We start from the raw sequence: 18,660 nt of genomic DNA on the forward strand, positions 1-18,660 counted from the left end.
TGCAGCCAGCGGTGTACGGTTTTCTGCTCACCCGTAATGAATCTTTCGCGCGGTGGTGAGGCCCAGTCCCTCCACGTGGAACATGACCGACCTCAGGACTTGAGGTAGCGGGTTAGTGAAGGAAATCTCCACGGGTACCTTCTCCCCGACGACGGCCTTCCCCACAGGCTGAATCAAAGAAGACGTTCATGTTGACATTTTTGTCCCTATGTGGGACTTTTCAGGGAGGCAAAAAAAAAAAAAATCACAGCCACAATATGCAGTATTTTCCCTCTCCGTCCATCCATACATCCATCCAGCCAGCCATTTTCTTAGCCGCTTATCCTCACAAGGGTCACAGGAGTGCTGGAGCCTATCCCAGCTGTCGACGGGCAGGAGGCGGGGTACACCCTGAACTGGTCGCCAGCTAATCGCAGGGCACAAAGAGACAAACGGCCGCACTCACAATCACACCTAGGGGCAATTTAGGGTGTATAATTAATGTTGCATGTTTTTGGGATGTGGGAGGAAACCGGAGTGCATCCATCCATCCATTTTCTTTGCTGCTTATCCTCAAAAGGGTCCCGGGGAGTGCTGGAGCCTATCCCAGCTGTCGACGGGCAGGAGGCGGGGTACACCCTGAACTGGTCGCCAGCTAATCGCAGGGCACAAAGAGACAAACGGCCGCACTCACAATCACACCTAGGGGCAATTTAAAGCGTCCAATTAATGTCGCATGTTTCTGGGATGTGGGAGGAAACCGGAGTGCATCCATCCATCCATTTTCTTTGCTGCTTATCCTCACAAGGGTCGCGGGGAGTGCTGGAGCCTATCCCAGCTGTCGACGGGCAGGAGGCGGGGTACACCCTGAACTGGTCGCCAGCTAATCGCAGGGCACAAAGAGACAAACGGCCGCACTCACAATCACACCTAGGGGCAATTTAAAGCGTCCAATTAATGTCGCATGTTTCTGGGATGTGGGAGGAAACCGGAGTGAACCCATCCATCCATTTTCTTTGCTGCTTATCCTCACAAGGGTCGCGGGGAGTGCTGGAGCCTATCCCAGCTGTCGACGGCCAGGAGATGATGCACACCCTGAAGTGGTTGCCAGCCAATTGCATCGCACATCGAGACAGACAACAGCCGCACCTTGGAGCAATTTAGAGTGTCCAATTAATGTTTTTGGGATGTGGGAGGAAACCGGAGTGCCCGGAGAAAACCCACGCAGGCACGGGGGAGGACATGCAAACTCCACACATGGCGCGCTGGGATTGAACCCGGGTCCTCAGAACTGTGAGGCCAACGCTTTCCAGCTGATCCACCGTGCCGCCTTCCCTTGAACTTGTCTTTTGAGCGCACATTAGATTTTATTTCATACGCACAGGTCAAACCCAATTCCACTGAAGTTGGGACATTGATAAATGAAAATCAAAAACGAATACAAAGACTAGCAGTGGGATTGCTTTGAAGATGATTTGGAAATCATTGTTTTCTGTTTTGATCCATGTTCAACACAACGTCCCAACTTCATTTGCACATTATGGTTTGTCTTACCTTTAAGAGCAAGTCCGGAGTCCTGAGTCGGAAACTGAACTGAGTGGCGAGCACCTGTTGCGTCTCTTTGACCTGGCCGGAGAGAGTCAGCCTGAGGGCGGCCTGGTCCACCAGTTGGTCCTTATAGTCTTTGTACTCGAGGGTCCACTCCAAAACCTTCACTGAAGGGGGGGGGGAAATAAGACACATGCCATTAAAAAAAAAAATAGAAAAAAAAAAAGCCCTTTGCAATCACACAAGTGACTGACAGCAGTGCAGATTGGTCCTGCCATTTGATATATTGTGCTCGCGCTCAAAACCAACAGCGGCAGACAGCGGATTGCCGAGACTGATAAAATTGTGGCAGGCGCATCAGCATCCTTCAAGATTTTAATGCTGTGGAGGCAGGAGGCAACGCCACGAAGAAAAAAAAAAAAAAAAAACCCTCACCAAAAATAAACACAGTGAATTGCCAACACTGAATTCAATATACTGGATTATGGCGGCAACTGGGAAAAACAAATCACCTTGAATGCGTCAGTTGGAATGAGATAAAAAAAAAAAAAAAAGGAGGAGAGTGAAGACAATAAGAAAACGGCACGCTGCAGCAAAGCGGAGACTCGGGAGCATAACACCACAGCTTCCGGGGATAAGGGGTCTTCTTTGATCTAAGACTGGACTCTGGGCAGGGAAAGAATGGATTGCTGCAGCAAAGCACAGACTGTGGCATCAGGCGCTAAGGTGTCTACTTTTATACAAGAGGAGACAAAACCACACACAAAACCAACGAGTATAACACTGCAAAGTGGAGGGATAAGGGTCTTCTTTTATGCGAGAGGAGACTAAGGGCACTGAGAAAATGGAGAGCTGCAGCAAAGCACAGACTGTCGAATATAACAACAGTCACTAGAGCTAAAGAGTCTTCCTTCAACCAAGAGGAGACAAAGAACAACAATAAAAAGGAGTGCTGCAGCAAAGCAGAGATTGTGGAGTACAATTTTAAAGCGTCCATAACGGAGGGTTTTACTGTATGCGAGAGGAGACTAAGGGCATTGAGGAGCAAGGTGTAGACTGTGGAAAATAATACCACGGCTTCCTGATCTTAGAGGTCTTCTTTTATCCAAGAGGAGACTAAGAGCAGTAAGAAAACAATGCTGCACAAAATCAGCGAGTATAACAATGCAAAGTCGAGGGATAAGGGTCTTCTTTTATGCGAGAGGAGACTAAGGGCACTGAGAAAATGTAGAGCTGCAGCAAAGCAAAGACTGTCGAGTATTGCAACAGTCACGAGAGGTAAAGAGTCTTCCTTCAACCAAGAGGAGACAAAGGACAAGAATTAAAAGGAGTGCTGCAGCAATGCGGAGACTGTGGAGTACAACTTCACAGCGTCCATAACTGAGGGTTTTACTGTATGCGAGAGAAGATAAATAATATCACGGCTCCCTGAGCTTAGAGGTCTTCTTTTATCCGAGAGGAGATGAAGGGCAGTGAGAAAATGGAGTGGCCTACTGAACAGTGTCTTGAGTTTAGGAAATGTATTATTATCCAAGAGGACACTGAGGGCAGCAAGGAAACAGAACATTTACGCAAAGCAGAGACTGTGGGGCATCATAGCTAATCATCCAGAAATGGAGATTTTCATTTGGCCAATAGCAGGCAGATGCCAGCAAGAAAGTGGAGTGCAACAGCAAAGTGGAGACTGTGGAGTCAATGGCACTCACCCTCAGTGGGCAGCAGGTCCAGGCTGGTGTGGTCCGTCCTGACGGTCCCCTTCTGGACTCCGGTGTAGTACATGACGGCGACCTGGCTATGCAAGACGACGTTACGGTTCTCTGAGCTGTTATTTCGCAGCGTGACGGTCAGCTCGGCGTCCCGCCCCATTCGCGGGCCGTCGGCGTCCATGGAGACCGCGATGGCCACGTCCTCCACCACGGGGGAGGTGTACACCTCCGCTTTGGAACCGTAACGACATGCCGTCTCGACAGCGGTGCGCTCAGCTGCCGTTCCTGAAGGGGAACACAAGGGAATCCGTTCAAATCAAAGGACTCAACGGACGTTTCTTTGAGCAGTACAGTTAAATCAGTGATACATACTGTATTTAATCGCTAACGTAAAGAAAAAAAAGCCATCCAGATCCCGCCCACTGAGGCGCGCACACTCGCTGGCGAGATCCGACCCACGGTTACGCATACACTTATTGGTGAGACTGATTTAGTGAGTCCATGTGAAGATGAGACTGACAAGCGCTGACCAGAAAGTACACACACGCTGGTGAGATCCAGTCAAGTGTCACACATGCACTTGCCAGTGAGATACAACTCACTGTTATGCGTACACTTATTGGTGAGACGAGTGGAGTCAGTCCATAGAGAGAAGATGAGACTGACAAACTCTGACCAGAAAGTACACACTCGCTGGTGAGATCCAGTCAACTGTCACACATGCAGTTGCCAGTGAGATCCAACTCACTGTTATGCATACACTTATTGGTGAGACGAGTGGAGTCAGTCCATAGAGAGAAGATGAGACTGACAAACGCTGACCAGAAAGTACACCCTCGCTGGTGAGATCCAGTCAACTGTCACACACACACACTTGCCGGCGAGATTCAGCCCACTTATGCATACACTTATTGGTGAGACTATTAGAGTCTGTCCATGTGAAGATGAGACTGACAAACGCTGACCAGAAAGTACACCCTCGCTGGTGAGATCCAGTCAACTGTCACACACACACTTGCCGGTGAGATTCAGCCCACTTATGCATACACTTCTTGGTGAGAGTAATAGAGTTAGTCTGTAGAGAGAAAATGAGACTGACAACCACTGACTAGAAAATACACACTCGCTGGTGAGATCCACTCAACTGTCACACAGGCACTTGCCGGCGAGATTCAGCATACACTTATTGGTGAGACTATTAGAGTCAGTCCGTGAGAAAATGAGACTGACAAGCGCTGACCAGAAAGTACACACTCGCTGGTGATTTCCAGTCAACTGTTACACACTCACTTGCCGGCGAGATTCAGCCCACTTATACATTCACTTAGCGGTGAGACTAATAGAGTCAGTCCGTAGAAAGAAGATGAGACTGGGAAATGCTGACCGAAAGTACACACTCACTGGTGAGATCCTGTCAACTGTCAAACATGCACATGCCGGCGAGATTCACCCCACTTATGCATACACTTATTGGTGAGACTATTAGAGTCAGTCCATAAGAACATAATACTGACAAGCGCTGACCAGAAAGTGTACACTTGCCGGCGAGATTCAGACCACTTATGCATATACTTCTTGGTGAGAGTAATAGAGTTAGTCTGTAGAGAGAAAATGAGACTGACAGCCACTGACCAGAAAGTACACACTGGCTGGTGAGATCCAGTCAACTGTCACACGCACTTGCCGGCGAGATTCAGCCCACTTGTGCATACAGTTATTGTTGAGACTAATAGAGTCGGTCCGTAGAGAAAAGATGAGACTGACAAGCGCTGATGGGAAAGTACACACTCGCTGGTGAGATCCTCTCAACTGTCACACACGCACTTGCTGGCGAGATTCAGCCCACTTATGCATACACTTATTGGTGAGACTATTAGACTCAGTCCATAAGAACATGAGACTGACAAGCGCTGATGGGAAAGTACACACTCGCTGGTGAGATCCTCTCAACTGTCACACACACACTTGCCGGCGAGATTCAGACTACTTATGCATACGCGTATTGGTGAGACTAATAGAGCCGGTCCATAGAGAAAAGATGAGACTGACAAACGCTGACCAGAAAGTACACCCTCGCCGGTGAGATCCAGCCAACTGTCACACACGCACTTGCCGGCGAGATTCAGCCCACTTATGCCCACACCAAATGAATTCACTTCGCAACCGTTTTCACGTCAACAAGGCAAACGGAGCGAATATTTATTCCAAGGCCGGCGGTTACCTTCGGGGTGCTTGTAAAGATGCGTGATGTCGCTCCGTTGGTCCGAGCCGACGGCCTTGGTGCTAATGAGGTGGCCTACGACCTTCTTCTCGCTGTATATTTTGGAAAAGGTCCCGTCCGGGTTCCTCTGCCAGTAGATTTTATCGCTGTTCACCTGAGGACGGCCAGAGGGGAGAGGAAGAAGAAGAAGAAAAAAAGAGAGCGCGAAAGAGAGAACAGAGGTGAAGTGTCACTTTTGACGGGCGCCATATGGCCGAGTGTTAACACGCAGCGCACGCGGGTACGCTGTCGACGCTCGGTCGGCCTTGTCCTGTACGCGCTCAACTTTTGTCACTTACTCGGCGGCTCCGCTTCCCGTTCGATTCTCAAGCCGGCCGCGGGTGAAACCGAGTGCGCCCTTGAGCAAAATCCTGCGCGACCGGTCCGACGAGATGTTTAGAGGGAGTGTTTACGTTCCGGAGTCAAATACCGAAACACTTTAAAGGCAGCGTGAAAATGAGACCGACAAGTATGTGACGCAAGCATTGAAAGAGCAGAGCAAAGATTATTGGGGGGTTAACGCAGCGGCGTCAGTAGTCGTCTTTTATCCAAGGAGACGTTGAGGCAGTGCTGCACCAAAGCGGAGACTGTGGCGTATACCACTCCTTCCTTTTCCAGAAAAAAAGGGAGTCAGCGTAAAAAAAAAAAAAAAAATTCTTAATTTTCACAGACCTGAGAGTTGCTGCTCATTAAAGTGCCACTGTCATGAAACGCGTGATTTTTTTTTTAGTAAGTTATTAATGAAAAAACGGCAGCCGGCATGCACTCACAAAAACACGATTTTCACGTATATGGCTTTTCGTAACTCCTCTCGAGGGATTTGTTTTCGAGAGGAAGCAGGAAGTGACGTTAGTAGCAGACGCCCACTCAGGCGGTCTTGTCCGTTTCTACTAGTTTTACCCGCTGGAAGCTAGCTCCTTGTTAGCCGAAATGCCGGCTCGTTTGTATTGCTGGATATTGCTCGAACGCTCGGGAGGATGGATTCGCTCTTCAGATTTTTCCAAAAGACCCGGTTCGCGTCAAAAATGGATTGCACAGGTGAAAAGGACAAGAACTTTGTGGGTAGGTGTGTATACAGCTACTAAAAAAAGCAATAATTGGGGGGGGGGCGTAATCCGTGAGTCAGGGGTGCTAAATGTGTCGATGTGCCACCCCAGCCGAAGCCGCGATCGGCGGATGGGGTGGCTCGTCGCGGCACCACCGCCACAAAGGTGGATCGGACGGGGAGGCGGTTTGGCCGTGCCGTCGTCGTCACTTGTGGGCGCCGTTGTTTATCACCAACGCGGTGGTGGATCGGACGGGTATGTGGTTTAGCCATGATCTGCATTTGTCCTCCTGAGTACGCTACATACCGTCATACATACTGTCGGGGAGTCTTGTTCGTCAGAAGTGATCCGCATATCATCTAATAATGGCTCGAAACACCCAGTCACTTCACTCGGTTGTGAGATGTTCTTGAGATGAGCTTCCGTGTCAGAAGGGGCGTGTTCGTCTCCCATAGTTACGGTGCACCGCGTGTTTTCATTGGCCAATGTCCCAGTGTGACATCACGGACAGAAGATGCAGCCAATATGGCGACCACTTTAATGTCGGATGAGACTTCCGCAACTTTGCGCATGGATGACGCATGGATGAGCGGAGAGCTCATATTTTTTTTTTTCGTGTAAACATTGACGTGAATCATGTTATATGTATTTTTCATGACAATATCTAATAAATAATCACAAAGGCGGCACAATGTGGTGCCGCGCTACGTACAAACACGTTGGACTGACCTCGGCGAACACGAACTGGGCGTCGTGCTTGAGGAACACCTGACCGTCGCGGACGGCGGCGAGAGACGCGGGGCCGCAGCGGAACGTGCCCTGGCTGGTTTCCTGGGGCGTGGCGTCCACCGCCTGCCAGCCGCCCATCCCCGGGGGCAAGTCGTGACGGGCCATCCAGCAGTCGTTCCACACGTGAAAGTTCCTTGGGGGGGGTGGGAGAAGCCAACAAACTTCCGTCAACGGAGCTCCCAAAAGGATCTTTAGGCTGGAAATCTTACTCGGAAACCTCACCCCGGTTTGCAACCCTTATTTCACACTCGGTACCAGTCTTGAAACCCTTTTTTGTTGTTTAAAACCCGACGTGTGGCACGGTGGATCAGCTGGAAAGCGTGAGCCTCAGAGGTCTGAGGTCCCGGATTCAATCCCGGAGCCGCCACCTATGTGGAGTTTGCGTGTTCTCTGCGTGTCTCGATGTGCCCTGCGATTGGCTTGGCAACCAGTTCAGGGTCTACCCCGCCTCCTGCCCGTTGACAGCTGTGATAGGGTCCAGCACTCCCCGCGAATCTTGTGAGGATAAGCGTCTACGAAAACGGATGGTTGGATGGACCTGTCTGTAACCGCAATTTGAAACCAACCCTTGCCCCGGAAGCCTTAAAACAAGCTGGGGACCTTGTTTGGAACCCCAAACCCTATTTTAGCTACAAAACCCAAACCCTTTCTTATAATTATTTGAAACCTTCATGTGACACCCTACAGGGGTGTCAAACTCATTTCCATCGTGGGCCACATTGTAGTTATGGTTTTTGTCAGAGGGCCATTATGACTGAAACTCTTTAATTTGACCCATCATATTTACACATTAAATTAATCAACTAGTTTTGGAATCGGAAATCAATGGTAAGGGGTTTTTCAACTATTATTGATGTTTGGTATGACAAAAAATGCTTGCAATATCTCATCGTCATCATTTATGATATCAACGTTTGCAATTTTAGTCCAGATTTAAAAAAAAAATACGGAAATTGATACACTTGATTTGCCTTCACGGGCCACATAAAATCACGTGGCGGGCCACATCTGGCCCCCCGGGCCTTGAGTTTCACACCTGCGCCCTAACATATCTTGACGCAATTCCAGTAGAGCCGCGGTAGTCGACCACAATCCGATCGAAAACCGAATCAACCGTCGGGATGCGTCGTGGGTCAGCTGGTCTGGCCGGGCGCGTTCTGTTATTTCCGGGTTTCGTCGGGGGCGTTCGAGTACCGATTTTCGTTCAAAAAAAAGGAGCAAAAAAATAAAATAAAATCTCAAAATTTTCGTTTGAAAACCAATTTGTTCGAGAACGGGGACGTTCGGGAACCGAGCCCGTACTGTACTTGAAACTCTTAATTTTGAAATCCCAGTTTCAAATTGTAAATAGAATATTTCACAATGTGCCAAAATGCTGCTTTTTGCAAAGTCAGGATGCACTCATTAAAAAAAAAATAATAATAAATTACATATTTCCCATAATGGCCCCATTAGCGGTTGAGAACCTTAAAGAAGAAATCCTCGGGGGATTTAAATCACTCGGCGAGAAAGAGCCCGTCCGGGGCAACCCGACGCCATTTAACAATCAATATTTGCATTATTAATGAATAACCCGCCGACGGAACTTCGAGCCGTTTTCGTTTTTCCGTGCGCAAACGCGAGCGGAGAATTGGATCGATGTATGTCGGTCACATCCGCGCCCCAGAAGTCAGTTAAAGCTATTTGGCGATGATGACACCAGAATGTAAGTCGGCGCCCCGGCAGCGAGGCTCACGTCGAGCCAATACCACTTCTTTTCTTTTAATATACGTATTTTTCATTGATATTTTTATTGTTTGGCTGGGCTGTAGTCACCCATTTCCACTTGGGTGAAGCGGTGTTGTCAGTTTAAAACCAAAACGTAATTCCGGACAGAGCGCGCACACACCAGACGGAGTCGGCATTCAGATGAGCCAAGGGCTGCAGGTCCTCATCCAGGTACACGTCCGTCGTCAAGGAGACGTCGGTGTCGTGGGCGGAGCTGAAGTTGGTCACTGTTCGGCTGGGGATGCCCAAACACCTCAGCACTGCACACAAAGACGGGGGACCTTTGCGTCAGTATACAAAATACTATGTGGAGAAGAAAAAGACTACAATGGTACCTCGACATTTTTTTCTGTGATTTGTATCTCAAATCAATCTTTGCCATTGAAATGAATGGAAATGCCAATAATCGGTTCCGGTCATCTATAATCATACGTTTTGCACGTCGTACAGTAATAGCGTAATAGAATAGAATGTCGCTGTAATGTGAAAAGGAATGTCCAGAAAAGCGTTACTCGAAAACTTCCCAAATTTGAAAGATGGAGGACGGTCTTTGTGTGTGAAGTGTGTGCGCTCACGGCAGACAACGAGGCGCTCTAAAGCCACCGTGCCAGTGGACTTATACGAAGGGAAGAAGCATTTTCAGGGTACAAAGCTAGCGACGAGCTAACGTTAGCGAAACCTACATTGGACCACAAGTAGTAAGACAACAAAAGACAATTACCAACCATAGAGAGTGACATTAAATAACCAACGACGAGCTAACGCTAGCGACGAACTAATGCGAGCGATGAGTTAACCCTAGCGACGAGCTAATGCTAGCAACGAGCTAACATTAGCGAAACCTACATTGGACTAAGACAACAAGGACACTTACCAACCATTGAGAATGATATTAAATAACCAACGACAAGCTAACGCTAGTGATGAGGTAAAGCTAGCAACGAACTAATGCAAGCGATGAGCTAACCCTAGCGACGAGCTAACATTAGCGAAACCTACATTGGAGTAAAGCAACAAGTACACTTACTAACCATTGAGAGTGAAATTGAATAACCAACGACGAGCTAATGCTAGCGACGAGCTAACGCTAGCAAAGCCTACATTGGACCATAATTAGGAAGACTACAACTCCAACGAGGACCTTGGGGACTTAGTGGACGCTGGACAAGTGGACACAACACTCAACTTCAACTTTCTCCACTTCTGCCGAGTGAAATTAAATAACCAACGACGAGCTAATGCTAGTGCTTAGCTAAAGCTAACGACGAGCTAATGCTAGTGCTTAGCTAAAGCTAACGACGAGCTAACGCTAGCAAGACCTACATTGGACCACAAGGACACTTACCAACCATTTAGAGTCAAATTAGATAACCAACGACCAGCTAACACTAGCGACGAACTAATGCTACCGATGAGCTAACCCTAGCGACTTTCTGTGTGTGAAGTGTGTGCACTCACGGCAGACAATGAGACGCTCAAAAGCGACCAATAATGTGAATAAAGACGCTCAAGTATCTGAAGCGGGAACCTTCGTTATGTACCTGTGGTGACGATCCCGGCAAAAATCCAGCACTGGCCGTATTTGACGGGAGTGCCGTTGCTTTTGTGGTATTCTGTCAGTATTTCCATACTTCCGCTCCAGACGGTCGGAGACGTTCCTTGACTGTAATCCCCCGACCAGTTTCCCTCCACGACACCCTGGTCGTCACGAGAGTTGATCTATAAAATTGAAGATGACGGGAACGGATTAGAATGGCCCAGATGCTACGTTTATATAAAATCATTTCAAATGCGGACGTCCAGAAGCTCACAAAGTATAACATGCATCTTAGTAACCGCCGAAAACATTTTGTTGTCACAAATGCTGCTGTCAAATAAAATACGACTACATTAAGTGTATGATTTATCTATAAACACCTTCTTCTTCTTCTTCTTCTTTTCCTTTCGGCTTGTCCTGTTAGGGCTCGCCACAGCGTGTTATCTTTATCCACCTGTTTTGTCACGTACATGTGAAAAGTCTGAAGCGAATTTGCCCATTTCTGTGGCCGGTAACACTTATACCCATTGCAGAGTGAAACTAAATAACGACGAGCCAAGGCTAGCGACGAGCTAACTTGACCGAGACCTACATTGGCCCACAAGGAGTAAGACAACAAGGACACTTACCAACCATTGAGAGTGAAATTAAATAACCAACGACGAGCTAACGCTAGCAATGAGCTAATGCTAGCGCTTAGCTAACCCTAGCGATGAGCTAATGCTAGCGAGACCTACATTGGACCACAAGGAGTAAGACAACAAGGAGAGTTACCAACCATTGAGAGTAAAATTAAATCATCAACGACGAGCTAACGCTAGCAATGAGCTAATGCTAGCGCTTAGCTAACCCTAGCGACGAGCTAATGCTAGCGACGACCTAAAGCTAGCGAGACCTACATTGGACCACAACGATTAGACCAGGACCTACCAACCATTGAGAGAAATTAAAAATAACAACGACGCTAATGCTACCGACGAGACGCTAAAGCTAACGTAGCAAGACCTACATTGGACCACAACGATTAAGACAAGGACACTTACAACCATTGAGAGGAAATTAAAAAACCAACGACGAGACTAACAAGCTGCGGAACTAACGTTAGCAAACATTGGACCACAAGGAAGATACCACACCTTACCAACCATTGAGAATGAAATTAAAATAACCAACGACGAGCTAATGCTAGCGATGAGCTAACGTTAGCGAGACCTACATTGGACCACAAGGAGTAAGACAACAAGGACACTTACCAACCATTGAGAGTGAAATTAAAATAACCAACGACGAGCTAATGCTAGCGATCAGCTAATGGTAGCGCTTAGCTAACCCTAGCGACGAGCTAATGCTAGTGACGAGCTAATGTTAGCAAGACCTACATTGGACCACAAGGAGTAAGACAACAAGGAGAGTTACCAACCATTGAGAGTGAAATTAAATAACCAAAGACTAGCTAACACTAGCGATGAGCTAACCCTAGCGACGTGCTAAAATTAGCGAGACTTACATTGGACTACAAGGGGTAAGACAACGGGAACACTTACCAACCATTGAGAGGGAAATTAAATAACCAACGACGAGCTAACGCTAGCAAAGCCTACATTGGACCACAAGTAGGAAGACTCCAACTCCAACGAGGACCGTGGGGACTAGGCCGGTCGCAAGCCAGGATAAATGCAGAGGTTTGCGTAAAACTGTGCCAAACACATATGAGCGTTCATCAAATTATTTCTTTATAAACATAAATCGTAAAATTGTTGGTAGGATTTGGACAACTTTTTTTTCTCCATTCAAATGTGTTTAAAGGCTCCTCTATATGTAATGTAAAATTAACCGGAAATGAATATTAAAGATAATCATACCAGCACAGCGGTGCCTTGAGATACAAGTCGAATTTGCTCCGTGACCTCAACTCAAATTTGCAAACTGCGAGGTGGATGGATTATCCGGGGCGAAGGAGAAAGCGCTCCCGAACAAAAGATTTTTGGCAGACTTGTCAAAAGCGTTTCACAGAAACAGGCCTTTCGGGAATGGCTCTTTAAATCTTTTGGAGTTTCACTCGTGAAAAACAAAAGCGCGGTGAAAGAAAGAAAGAAAAAAAGTGACTTTTACTCAAGGAGACAGCGTTTCTCGCTAAGCTTTCCAATTACATCTGAAACACACCAGAAAGCCGCACAGGTTAAAATATGACTACTATAAATCCCCCCCCCCCCCCAAAAAAAAAAAAAAAAATTGCAAATACGGTCTACCTGTATATTACAAGCATCTGTCAACTTTATCGAATACTCGGTCGACAGCCGTCCGGCTCGGCGGGGACCGAACCCGTTTTCAGGGACCGTTCTCTCACCATGCCGGACACGACTCGGACCACGTTGACGGGGTCCCCCCAACCGGACGGAGGAGTTCCGCTCTTCTCCAGGACGAAGAGGCACGCGGCCAGTATGCCGTCGTCAAACTGTCAAAGTCAAAATCAGAATTTGTCGATCGTGCGCGTTAAACCGGGGTCGACGGCGTGCGCCTCACCTGTCCGTAGTCCCACGTCCGGACTGCAATTTGGTCCTGCGTGCCGTAATAGATGCGGCCCACGTCGTTGAGGACGTACTCTTGACGCTCGTCTTCGGCGTCCATGAACACCGCGTCCGCTGGCAACCAGGAAAAGAAGCTAGATTTATTATTAAAAAATATGATATTATTCTGAGGAAAAAAATTGGACTCTCAAAAAAGTGCCTGCTCCAAAAAAAAAAGACATAAAAAATGTCATTCATGGAGTAGTACACTTTTTGTTTAAAAAAAAAAAAAAAGACATATCTTATGCAGGAATGTCAGATTTATATGATAATAGATCACAATCATATTAGAGCTTTTAATTGCCCCAAAGCTAAGATAATGAGGAATAATTAGTTCAGCTCGTTAGATTTTTTTTTTAAGCCTAAGAACATGATTGCCTCGCCTAATTTTTAAGCTACTGTGAAAATACTAATTAAAACAAAACAAAAACAAACAAACAAAAAAAAAAAAAATCAACACACAGATTTTCTTGCTCAAAATATTTTCTTCATTCAGGTTCTGGTCGGGTCGATTCCAGGGAACTTTACTCTCCCTTGTGGAGCTTTTTCTTGTTTGCCAGAAATGTAAAAAAATGAATTGGGTCATCGTGCTATTAGGCAGACCTCTTATTGATCCAGGTCCATGTATTTATGTCCAATTAAAATTATTTAGTTGACACCCAAGCTACCAGATCTGGATTTTAGACGCGGTCCTGGACAGAGCGGATTTTGTTCGTTTGCTTGTTTGCGTTTTTACCGTCACACCAGGGGTTGAACAGCACGTAGAAGTCATTAGCGGGGTCGTGCACGGAAACGGCCCGCCCGCCCGGACTTTCCGTTTCCACCTGGAGGCGATAGCGGCCGACGGCGGCGCCGGCCGGGGAGCTGACGGACAGCTTCATCCTGGCGCCGTCCCACTCTTTGGGGGAGGCTTGCCAGAGGTTGTCCTGCAGCTCGTCCACCAGAGGGATAATGACGTGGGTTCCTTTTGACACCGTCGGCAGAGGGCCTGAAGGGACGGCAGGCAGACGTCAACGTGTTTGCTCTGCCTCGGAGATTCGTATGACGCCGTTTTGAAAGCGCGCGTGTTTATTCGGCGGCCCCACCTGCATTCCTTACCTCTTTTGTTTGGACAAGACCGAGAGTCAGGAAATTTCACAACGTGTTGCCGTTGCTTGGACGGTGACAACAAACACTCACAATGCCGTCTGGCAGTAAAATAAAGACATTTCGTCTTCTTTTTTTTTTTGTTCCTGCCACAGCTGAAAATGGTTCCTTGGCATGTTAATAACATGTCTGTGGCAGGGTACGCACAAAGGGATTTTTTTTCTTCCTTTTTTTAAACCATCAGACATTTTTTTTTTTTTTGTCCGTTACAGAGACACCTGCTCTTTGAAATGTCTTTGTGTTACAATCAGCACAAACCGGTCATTTTCTGCACGGCCGTTCCACAGATGTGCTAAATCCTCAATTCTGCCTTTACTTGATAAATAAACATGAATACTCAATTTTGATGAACACCATCACAAATTATTCTAATACTAAGGTTGTCGGTAAAAGTAAAACAACACTGCATTACACCGATATCGTAATTCCCGTCCAACGGAGCGCACCCGGTTATAAGCCTCGCCCAGTACATTTGTAAAGGAAATAACAATGGGTATAGACACACACGCCGCAGCTGTGTAAAAGCCGCAATTGCACACATTGAAACCCACATTGAAACATGAGATATTTACAAAGAAAAACAGTACACAAAGAGTTTTACACTAGCGCCATGCTAACGCTCGCGCCACGCTAATGCTCGCATCACGCTAACGCTAGCGCCACGCTAACAGGACCAGTTAAAAAAAAAAAACAATGGTAAAAAGAAAAAAAAAAAAAATCATAGACACGGCAGGAACACGCTAGCGCAGCACTAACAGAGCCAGACCGGTAAAAGTCACTTCCTCGGCACATATATTCCACCAGTCTCACTCTTACCTGTTCCGCTAGAGTGCCCCCTTGCGGCCGTTAGAATAAAAATGCTCAAATTAGCCGCATAAACCGCAGGGTTGAAAGCGTGTGAAAAAAGTCGCGTCTTTATAGGCCGGAAATTACGATACTTGTACATACTCTTGGAATGACACTCCACAATAATAATACAAGTACAAAAAATAAAAATAAAAAATAAAATAAAATACACATATCCTTCAATTATACATTTGACATATTATTTTTAGGACCTGAGAAACATCTCATTTCAAAAAACATCTATCCATCCATTTTCTTAGCCGCTTATCCTCACAAGGGTAAATGAAAGTTCTGGAGCCGATCCCAGCTGTCATCAAGCAAGAGGCCGGGTACACCCTGAACTGGTCGCCAGCCAATCGCAGGGCACATGGAGACAAACAGCCGCACTCACAATCACACCTAGGGGCAATTTAGAGTGTCCAATTAATGTTGCACGTTTTTGGGATGTGGGAGGAAACCGGGGTGCCCGGAGGAAACCCACACAGGCACGGGGAGAACACGCAAACTCCACACAGGTGGGGCGGGATCTAACCCGGGACCTCAGAACTGCGAGGCCAACGCTTTACCAGCTGATCCACCATTCCGCCCTTTCAAAAAACAGTCAATGAAAATGTTAAAAGCAGTTCTGAGTATGATACATATGTACTACGGGAAAGTCACAGTAAGTTACGGTGGCCCTTTAAAGGTGATATTAATAAAATAATATTGGCAAAATTAGAAGCATTGGTAACTACCAAAGTCCCATTTTTCACGTTTTTGTAATGTGTAATCCAAAAATCACACCGCGAACGCCGGCGTCGACGTTCGACTCCTCTTTCGGCTCTCGCCAAGTCGCCGGCCGGAACGGATTATCCGCGTCAACGGGGAAAGACGATAAAGTGTTGTCATCTCCGAGCGTGGGCACGAAACCAAGGCGGGATTTGAAGCAACCTAATGAAGTGAAAGCGAACATTCTAATGCTTAAGTGGCCTTTGAAGCGTTCCACATGTCTTCGCTAAAATGGAAGGATGACCTAAAAAAAAATAAAATAAAATAAAAGATCTCACTCGCTCCCACCAGACAATCATTTGATCTCAGCGCTGAGTGCGCGTGCGGTAATTTGCCGTTTGGATCCAACGCTATTAAGCCCGGATGCCCGGAAGGATCACCTTAAACAAGCTCCATAACTCGGGCCGCATAATTTTTCTTGATGACATACGTGCGCCCGCCGCACTCGCTAATGAGGGCCGAGGAGGTAGTCGTGCTAAAAAGATATCAAAACGAGCGACGGGTAGTGGGAAAAAAACAAACATTTCTGACGCAAGTGCAAACGCGAGCGCGTCGAGCTTAAGCCCGAAATAATGAACTTGTTGTTGACGGGGGGGATTTTTCCGCTTGAAATGAATTTTGATTTGATTTTAATGGAAAACTTTTCATTTCAATTTTACATTTTGCCCATTAAAATACACGTACACAAAATTCTTGAGAACCGAATAATTTTTTTCCCCCTCCAATGTGTTCCTTTCCTCTCTGAAAATAAAAAAAAATATGTCTTTGCATCATTTTTCCATCCATCCATTTTCTTTGCAGCTTATCCTCACGAGGGTCACGGGGAGTGCCGGAGCCTATCCCAGCTGTCAACGGGCAGGAGGTGGGGGTTCACCCTGAACACGGAGACAAACAGCCACACTCACAATCTCACCTATGGGCAATTTAGAGTGTCCAATTAATGTTTCATATTTTTGGGATGTGGGAGGAAACCGGAGTGCCCGGAGAAAACCCACGCAGGCACGGGGAGAACACGCAAACTCCACACAGGCGGGGCCGGGATCGAACCAGGATCTTCGGAACCGTGAGGCCAACCCTTTACCAGCTGACCCACCGTGCCGCCTTGTATCATTTTTATTAAAAGTAATTATTGCAGTAGTTCACGGTAAGGCCATTTCTGGCCTCATTTGGTGGCTCTAATTTGATATTCAAGGAATCAGCGCGCCTGAGGAAAAACAACCAACCAGAGGCAGAACTTGTGACTTGGGTCATTTCTCGTCAAGTAAAGACGGGATTATATACGGACATGCCAGCGAGTATTGTCATATTGCCTGTCTGCAAGTGTTGCTCCATTGCTTGTGTTCAAATATCCAGCGCGTAAAGGGTTAAAACGGCACAAATACCGGCGCGATCTGTTAGCTCGTCAATGGAATTTTCTATCATGTGTTAGCATTCAGCTAGCGGTGACGTTCTTAAGGCACTTCCGTTTGTTTCATATTTAGTGTAACAATGGTTAAAATCTGTTAGCTCGTCAATGGCATTTTCCATCATGTGTTACCATTAAGCTAGCGGTGACGTTCTTAAAGCACTTGTGTTTGTTCCATATTTAGTTTAACAATGAGCTTGATGATATCTTGCATCTCGAAAAACTCATAAATTGGGTCACTCGTATCTCAAGGCAGAACTGGACGCGTTGCTAATCGGCTTTTCCCCCGTAGTCCGCTCGTCTCTTGGAAAGCGGCGGATATTCGCCCCCTTGCTAGCTGACGATTCGTGCGCGGAGGAACTCTGCGCGGGAATGCAATTTACGTAAAGTAGCGTCGCAACACGGAAAACGCGCCCCGGCACAACTTTGTCGTATAATTTCGCAGTTGATGGGTAAGGCGGCCGCTCCGGAGACCCAGAAATTTGCATATTGGACAAGAAAAGTCAATTTTCCATAATCATAATATACCGCATTTAGCATACTTTTAGTAAGTGTGCCACAGTCCACTTAGAGACGCACAAGAGACTGCTTGATTCAAATTGAGGGATTCTGATGTTGCATTTGAAAGAGTTCCTGCTAAAATGATTGCCCCCCCCCCAACATCGCTCCCAGGGAATCAAACATTCATCACATTCAAAATTCTGATTAAGCGGCAACACAACTCGTTTATGGGAAGCAGGTTTGAGCGTTTTGTTCCGTATCGCAGATATCTACTTTGAGTTTCATGTACTAGTGCTCGTTTTTGTCCTCATTGGTCAGACTATGACTAGAAACGCTACTTGTGCCGCTTTTGGCTAAATCAGCTGTACATTTCATAAACAATTTATTCGATATCCTCGATGTCAGCTTTGATTGCGTAAAAGTAGATGAAAAGCAATACTAGTTATTAAAAAAAATATACATTTGAATTGTCTCCCTATTGAGGACAAAAAAACCTACTAGTATACAGACCTAGCACGTCCCTCTCCCGAATAGGACAATTATGGTATACGAGTAGGTCAACAGCATGTAACTTTGCACGACTTGACAATTTCATACCTGTCAACTCGTACGGTTTAGCCGTAGTTCATACGGATTTTGCGGTGAATCTCACCTATACGGCCGTGTATCAAAAATCATACGGATTCTGAAAATTCCATTCCCCCCCCCCCAACTAAATAGACATTAACTTCAGATATTATCATTACGAAGATCAACAATAAAAAGAATTGAAAAACTCCGTTATTTTGACATATA

At 46.6% G+C, this 18,660-nt stretch overlaps 1 protein-coding gene across 2 annotated transcripts in view; it reads right to left on the reverse strand.

The window, feature by feature from the left end:
• The window catches only part of LOC133503189 (protein-glutamine gamma-glutamyltransferase K-like), a 45,343-nt gene that overhangs the window by 2,872 nt on the left and 23,811 nt on the right, over nt 1-18,660 (reverse strand). For both annotated transcript variants that reach the window (XM_061824512.1, XM_061824511.1), the window contains exons 4-13: nt 13,936-14,187; nt 13,156-13,274; nt 12,980-13,087; nt 10,637-10,814; nt 9,217-9,355; nt 7,269-7,461; nt 5,455-5,608; nt 3,234-3,518; nt 1,534-1,694; nt 32-168 (exon numbers count right to left, since the gene is read on the reverse strand). In XM_061824512.1, the coding sequence (XP_061680496.1) occupies nt 32-168; nt 1,534-1,694; nt 3,234-3,518; nt 5,455-5,608; nt 7,269-7,461; nt 9,217-9,355; nt 10,637-10,814; nt 12,980-13,087; nt 13,156-13,274; nt 13,936-14,187 (1,726 nt within the window). The remainder of the gene's footprint in view (nt 1-31; nt 169-1,533; nt 1,695-3,233; nt 3,519-5,454; nt 5,609-7,268; nt 7,462-9,216; nt 9,356-10,636; nt 10,815-12,979; nt 13,088-13,155; nt 13,275-13,935; nt 14,188-18,660) is intronic.

This window comes from Syngnathoides biaculeatus, chromosome 7, assembly GCF_019802595.1.
Source record: "Syngnathoides biaculeatus isolate LvHL_M chromosome 7, ASM1980259v1, whole genome shotgun sequence".
NCBI lineage: Eukaryota > Metazoa > Chordata > Actinopteri > Syngnathiformes > Syngnathidae > Syngnathoides > Syngnathoides biaculeatus.